Source organism: Saccostrea cucullata, unplaced genomic scaffold (assembly GCF_032062105.1).
Source record: "Saccostrea cucullata isolate Sc308-1 unplaced genomic scaffold, CSIRO_AGI_Scuc_v1 ctg7547, whole genome shotgun sequence".
NCBI classification, from domain to species: domain Eukaryota; kingdom Metazoa; phylum Mollusca; class Bivalvia; order Ostreida; family Ostreidae; genus Saccostrea; species Saccostrea cuccullata.
This window is the reverse complement of record NW_026927711.1, coordinates 18,482-26,375: the sequence shown is the minus strand read 5'-3', so window position 1 is coordinate 26,375 and position 7,894 is coordinate 18,482. Positions and strand designations below refer to the sequence as shown.

At 32.3% G+C, this 7,894-nt stretch overlaps 1 protein-coding gene across 4 annotated transcripts; it reads left to right on the top strand.

The window, feature by feature from the left end:
- Positions 1 to 204: 204 nt before the first annotated feature.
- On the top strand, positions 205 to 6,552 carry LOC134275312 (perlucin-like). Of its 4 annotated transcripts, XM_062757589.1 has the most exons (7): positions 1,191 to 1,294; positions 1,586 to 1,635; positions 2,277 to 2,457; positions 4,846 to 4,961; positions 5,817 to 5,913; positions 6,156 to 6,360; positions 6,472 to 6,552. In XM_062757589.1, exons 3-7 carry the CDS (start codon positions 2,301 to 2,303, stop codon positions 6,497 to 6,499), a joined length of 603 nt encoding a protein of 200 aa, XP_062613573.1. In that variant the 5' UTR covers positions 1,191 to 1,294; positions 1,586 to 1,635; positions 2,277 to 2,300; the 3' UTR covers positions 6,500 to 6,552. The 4 variants fall into 4 exon arrangements, with proteins under 4 accessions (XP_062613572.1, XP_062613573.1, XP_062613571.1 ...); XM_062757588.1 differs by lacking the exons at positions 1,191 to 1,294; positions 1,586 to 1,635 and adding an exon at positions 205 to 293; XM_062757587.1 differs by lacking the exon at positions 1,586 to 1,635.
- Positions 6,553 to 7,894: the final 1,342 nt, after the last annotated feature.

Genomic DNA, 7,894 nt, shown 5'->3' with positions numbered 1-7,894 from the left:
CAAATGTATTATGTTTCTTTTGTCATTTACAATGGCTTATTTAAAAAAAATTTTGTGCAAGGGTATTTTGTTTACCGCTTATCTAGAGTGAAAAATTTGTCTGGACCGAGAGGATTTCTTGTTTGAAATTTTTGAAATTTTTGTTCCTTACTTTATACCTGTAAATTGCATCAGTTTTATTCAAATCAATTTTCAGTTGTACTGCAACACACTTCATGCCAAATTGGTGGAAATAGAGACAGAAGTGGAAGATGAATTTCTTCGTATTTACGAACAGGACCATGGATTTAAAAGTATTTTTATATTGTGTTTTAAAAACTTTATTTGTATCCTTATTTACCACAGTATCAAAAAGATTTACAATTGTAGAGATAAAGAACAATATCTCCATTAATGTATTTATAAAAATCATAAGATTCATTGGCATAAACGTAGGAGGTACACAATGACACTATGTAACAAGAATTCTATGAAAGTCGCATTAAATTTCATTCACTGATAATTTTAAAGAGGAGTTGCGGATAGGAGATTGGTACCACAAAGCGTAACAGAAGGACAGACAGATGATCAGAAGGATGAACAGACGGACGGACATACCAATCACTTCATACCCCTTCCCACTATTCAAGTTTGGGTACACTGTATAAAGATCCTATATTGTAGCGTTTGACATGCCATACAATACACAATTACATAAAACAAATGAAAATGATCCCATTTTGAAAAGTTTGACTGACATACTATACATTTTGCCATCATTTTTCATTAACCCATACTTTCGTCACCACTCACCACCGATGGGGAATGTGCAGAGTAATTTGCAGTCCTTAAAGGTGCCAGGACACATATCTGAAGTTAATATTTTCTCACATTTTCTTTTAAATATCAAGAGTTATATGTTGCTAGAACATTTCACACGGAAATATAATGAAAAAAATTATTTTATCTGGAAATTATTAAATCTAGGAAATTCGGGACGTGTTTGATTTATACATCCTTGCACAACACATCCTTGCAACACTTTCACAAAGTTAACATTTACTGTTATACTTAAGAAAAGAAAACATGTATTTTTGTAAATATTAAAACTGTATAATCCAGAAAATTCCCAGCGGTATTGTCAGTCCGTGCTCATTGATGTGTAAAGAATTTAACTAATTAAACACACACGTAAACGTAAACTAGTTTGTAAACTGGGCAAGAGCTATATTTTGTTGTTAATGTCAACCTTTAACCAGGTGTATTGAATTTGATAAATTGTGCACACATAACTGAGCATGGACTGACAATACTGGTGAGTTGGTTTTTCTGTCTCACATTTCTACTCGAAATTTTCTTGATTATTTTTTTTCATATTTTTTTCATTAATATGCAACAAAATTCTTACTTTTCTTCAACATCAAGAATTAAATTTTTCTTTGTGAAGTGCAAGGATGTGTCAAACCTGAAATTGATAGTTTAAATAATTTCCAGGTAAAACAATTTTTAAAACATGTATATTTCCGTGCGAAATGCCAAAGCAATATATTAGTCGTGATATTATACCAAAAGTTTGAGATAATAATAAGTTCAAATCTGTGTTCAGGCATCTCCAAACGGCAAGTAGTGGCATCTAGATATCAATGAAAGGACAAGGTAGGGTAACTGCCAAATTTGGCTCCTTATTTAAATAAATGTAAAACCAGAACAATTGCTAAATTGTGATAGTTTGTAGTTAAGAACTTATAATGATGCTTGCTTTAAAACTAGCACTAATTTGGATTCAAAGCTTACATAGAAGCCACAAGAAGGGGCAGAAGTAGGGCATTTTATCGAATTTCCTCAATTATGGTAGAATTTAATCATATTTGAGATACTTTTCTCTTCGGACAACATAGAGCACCAGCTTGCCTATCTGAGATTTTAACACACAAACTGCATCTGATACTAGTTTATAAAATATATAAAACTTGGTAGATAGGCAAGCATGTGCTCTGTTTTCCAAAACAAAATGTGCTGTAAAATCTATGAAAATTTACATAAAAATTGGAAATTTCAAAAATTGGACTTATTCTCTGACCTTTCTGCGACCTCCCTCTATTTATTTCTTAATTTAACACCAATACTCATTGGTGGCAGGGATGACAACAGGTTTTTATGGATAAACAGTTGCATCATTCTGAAAGACACCCAAATTAAGGGGCCAAATAGGGGTCTTATCCTATCTTGTCATTTTCTAAACATTACAAAAAAAACATACAAATAACGCACAGTTTTTGTTTTTCTTTAAATGACAGCAAACTTCTGGATAGGTCTGACTGATGTCTTGGTGGAGGGACACTGGGTCTGGCACACGTCACAAACAACACCCGTCTACACTGACTGGCATCCTGGAGAACCTAATGATGCGGGGCAACATGAAGACTGTGCTTACATGGCTAATTCTGGTCACTGGGTTGATTATCCTTGTGATGGAAGGTTTAGTTTCATATGTGAAAAAGAGTTAGTAGTTTGAATTTTAAAAAAAAAATTTAAATCCACGATTCATGTGGTAAACATTACCATCAAACTGTATATTAGATAAATGAGGTATTTGTTTACTAATATCCAACAACATTCCATTTCAGTTTGGGCAATCCCCTCAGTGTCATTGGATGATTGCTATTCACGGTAGCCAATAATTGTGGGTCTAAATAAAAATAGACATTTAACACACAAAATATTATTGAGTTAATTTACAGTGGATGTACTATCAGAGGCTTATTAGAACATTTATCAATGCAGGAAAATGTATTATATTTCCCCGTTATTTCCTGATCAGCGTATAGTATGTTATACCAATCGCTTTTGTGACAATACTTTTTATAATTCAGTCTACCAGAGATTTTCATAAATATCAGACAAAATAAAAAATAGAATGAAGACCGAATTCATTTTCCTTAATCATTTTACTAATTGAGTAATATCTTTTACTCATGAAAACTTTAAAAGGATGTAAACAGTTTCATCATTTATATGTCATGATGATCTATTTCTCGGCTAATTGTTAGACCATTATTTACACGCTAAACTGTTGACGGATTTTTCCGTTATTTCCAAATCATGACAGGGCGCACATGTCCTTGGATACTCACTCCTTCGTGACACCTAATCCCATTTTTGATGTTTTAGATGTCCGAGTTTGCAACACTCCAAAATTTATATTGTTTTAAGGACATATAAGCTTGAATTCTGTTATCTCTATATATTTCATACAAATCTCATGAGTAAAGTACTATGTCCTTTAACCTTACGGATCTATAGCAATCTTATCAGACAATATTTTTAGGACAATGGACAAAGCCATAAAATTGTACGCAGTAATTGCCTGTAAGGTAGTTTTGTTTAATTTGTTTTGATTTTCTAAATTAATCTATAGATATAATAATTTCTCTTTATTAAACTAATCATATAAGCAATCAAATCAAATGTTTTAACAAAAAACGATATGGAAATGTATATAATAAAGATAGCGATGATCGATCTATACATAACACAAGTATACGAAGAGGTTATAATACACGGACCCCTGTAAGCCCAGCTGCCGAGGATGAGTTTCCCCTGTTGACTGGTCGCACCTGCTGTGAGACCTACATATAATAAATTTGATATGACGGGAAGATAACTTTCAGTAGTCAAATTCATTTTTAAAATAAACGTCTTACAATTCGCATTAAATAAGTCGGGCAAAATGCGACCCAATGATAGAGTACATGTATATTTACTAACAGGACGTTAAAAGGAATTAACAAATGCCGACTTTAAGCGGTGTTTTCATTGTCAAGATCTAGTAAATGAAAGGTAGAAATAAATTTCTAAAATTCAGTAACATTTTATTTTATTGATCTCTTACAAATATAGCTCGGTAAAGTAAGATGTATCGGGATTTAATTTTAAGGTAAACATCTCAAATTGCCATTTTCAATTTAAGGTAGTCCGATCCTCAGGTTTATAAAATTAGCAGTTTTAAGTAATCAAAGATAACCATAAAAGTATCCTTTAATCCAGAAAATTTAGTAAATTTATCCCAAGTATTTCTTTAAAGTTAAAGATTAAAGTTAATCATATCATATAGGGAAAATTTTAAATCTCTTTTAATGATGCTTTATAACTTATGCTTGGACAAATAAGGTGTTTCGGGAAATAATTTATAGATAAACAAAATAAAAAAAAAACATATTTTAAACTGTCATTTTTAATGAACAATTAAGAAAACCAGTTATCAATATGGGAGGTTTTTTTCATATTCAACACAAGAAATGTATCTATATTTCCTACAATCTCTCACAAAATGGTAATTTGTATGTTCATGACCTCTTCTTAAAAATAATGTCAAATTTGATATAATAGGTATCGGGATTACTTTTCATTTGATTTCAAATTCAATGCCCTGAAAATACCATATTTTCTACATAATTCTGCCTAAGTTGTAAAGTGCGGGAAAAAGAAAGTTTAACGTGATTCTGACGTCATAATGAATCTAGCACCACAAAATTAGTCTAAACATTAGTGGCCAACATTTTCAATGCCAAGTTACTTTCACTTCCATATTTTTCCTACAATTCCTTCATATCACTATACTATGGGTTAAAGTGGGGGGGATATACTATGGTTAAAAGAAGGGGGGGTCAACCATCCTTTCAATGAACATTTACTATAGTAAAGGTTATATGGGGGAAAAGTGGGGGGAGCCTGCCTCCCCCCCCCCCATTCCCCCGTTGCTACGTCCCTACGATTATGATCTGGAAACCTCATTTGTAAACGCTTAGTTATAAAAAAATTATGAAAGAATTTGTATGAATTTTTCATTTTAAATTCTATTTATAGTACACTTGTTGGTGACTAACGCTCAGCCCCATCAATGCCCATATGGCTGGAAACAACGAGGGACATCATGTTACGCGTTTTTTACAGAATTACAACTTAACTGGACAGAAGCAATGGTAAGGTTCTATCTAAGGTAGATTCAAATTCGGAATTTAATTGCGTGAAATTTGTCAGATTAAGTGGTTTTGGGGAACTAGAAAATCTATAATCCAATTTTACAAATAAAAGTTAAGACAAATAATCATGATTATTAGAAAAACTGGTGTGTTGTATTATCCGTTGGTTTATTTTTATTATTATTGTATTTTAATTAAAGAAATGTATAAAAGGGATTATGATTTTGATTTAAGCATTCTATTACATTTTCAAGTACTAAATACCGTATCTTACTTATTGAATAGAAATTATATTCTGTTTAAGTGGAGATAATATTGAAATGGTAATCATAAAATCCTTATTCTATTCTATTATATCATGAAGGTAAGATACCTGAAAGTTTCAATAATATCTCTCAATCTTTTTGGATGACATAATTATTCTTATTATCCAATAAAGTTTAAAGATGTCAGTTGTGCCTAAGAATAAAGACCTTTTAATCCAACCATATTGATTTTTTTCGCAGGATACGAACTTTCAAATTTTGGTTTTCATTATTCGAAGTAAACATTCAAATATATTAATTGTTTGTGTGCAGGTACTGGGCTGAAGGCACATGTGCCCAATATACACTGTTTTTAAACTACTAGATTGTTTACAACTAGAGTTCTGCCAATTATTTTATATTCATAATTTTCCATATATATATATAAAGATGTTTTCAGTTCATCTAATTGTGTGTATTTAGAAAAGTTATTTTGTTGTCGGCTTGAACAAAACCAAATACCAAAAAGTGAAAATTTTATCTCTGGACTATTTTACCGAGAAGATTACTGGTTTAAAATTTTTAATCTTCCTTTTTTTAATTCTTTCAGCTATACTGCAACGCCCTTCATGCCAAATTGGTAGAAATAGAGACAGAAGTGGAAGATGAATTTCTTCGTATTTACGAGATGGATCATGGATTAAAATGTATATTCATCATATTTTATTGAATATTGATATCTAAAGAATACAATTTTTGAAAATTGCTGACTGGAGTGTTTGTTTAAATTACACATTTTGATTAATTTCTGTCAAGTTGCAGTAAGTGCTGAGTGTAGGTCTGAAATCTCAATCCTCCAACAGCAACTCTTGGCTTCCAGGTGATGTGAATGAAAATTTCTTAAAACAAACAAATAACGCCTATTTTAATTTTTCCTAACATATGACAGCGAACTTCTGGATTGGTCTGACTGATGTCTTGGTGGAGGGACACTGGGTCTGGGAGACGTCACAAACAACCCCCGCCTACACGGACTGGTACCCAGGGGAACCGAATGATATGGGACACCGTGAAGACTGTGGTGGCATGTATTATTCTGGGCACTGGAATGATTTTCCTTGTAATACCACCCTTAGTTTCATATGTGAAAAAAAGTGAGTTTAATAATTTCAATATCTAAAACCCATATTAAAAAAATGATTCAATTTTATTACAGTTACCTTCAATAACGGTACTTACTTATATTTGACACCATTCAATTTCAGTTTGGACGAGATCGATGTCATTGGATGATTGCTAATTACAGTTGCCAATATTTGTTGGTTCAAATAAGGAATATACACAATCAAAACACATTAATATTACTAGTATTGTGTCATTCACTTTGCATGTACCGTAGGGCATTTTTAAACAACTATTATCTCGTTTAAAGTCTTATTTTCATAAGTTCTATGGTCGATACAATGACTGTTGTAGCAAATACAAGTTATCATTGAAAAAAGCTGATTGACGTTTTTCATACAAAGTGTTCGTCAATTATTTTATATCGAATCGGCGACGGATTTTTCCGTTATTTCCCGATCATGACAAGGATAACATGGCGGGTGTGACCGGTCGGCAGGGGATACTCACTCCTCCATAGCACCTGATCCCTCCTCTGATGTTTCGGAGGTCCGTTTTTGCTCTACTCCTATTTAGTACTGTTTTACGGACTTTGATATCGAATACTGTTCGGTATCTTCATATCCTTCATTGATATTACGTACTTTTTTTTTTTTTATTATGCATCTACATGTAACCACTGATTTAGGGGCAAACTTGCCGAAATAGTTTCGTATTTTATTATTATGAGCGGTTCATTTTTTTGAAGATTGCGAAGAATTGTGATGCATGATCAATACAAAAATCAAAATTACCTATATACGTTTAGCATTGACAATCACTTTTCTGTAGGTAACTAACCGATTCCAAACAAATCTATTCACTTTAGTATTAATCAGTTTAAAGAATAATTCCCATATACAGTGGACCCTCATTTACCCAGACACTTGGTTCCCAGTCATTTTGTCCGGATATGTGAAGCATCCGGATATCTGAATCACCAGTTTAACAAGACAAAATAACATTTAAAAATTTCGTTCCGATGAAAAATTGTTCGGATACTGAAGCATCCGGATATCTGGCGTCCGGATATCTGAGGGTTCACTGTATACGTATATGTATATAGTAATTCCTGGTCAGTATTTATACCACCCGACTTTTATTGTTTTTAAACAAAATTTGCATGTTTAAACGGCGTCACGATACTAGCATGAATACAAAACTTTATACATGTAATTATTTTTAATTGAAGAGTTCCAACTTCTACTTGGTTCTCTATAATCGAGATGAATCTCGATTGGACAGACGCATTTGTAGGTAACTCTAGCCTTATGTTCTTCACTTATGAAGGAAGAATAGATATTTGTTTTTGTGTGTGTTTAGATATCAATATTTGAAATAAAACTTAATACATGTGTAGCTAATAGGAACTATTGTTACTAATGTTCTATCTCTTTGTTGATTGGAATTTAAACATGGGAACTTTTCATCTAAAGCATGAATCCCCCTGAATGTCCTGGCTGGCAGTATAATGAAGGATATGGAGATAACGAACCGTACTCAACATCAGAGTCCATAACAAAATAT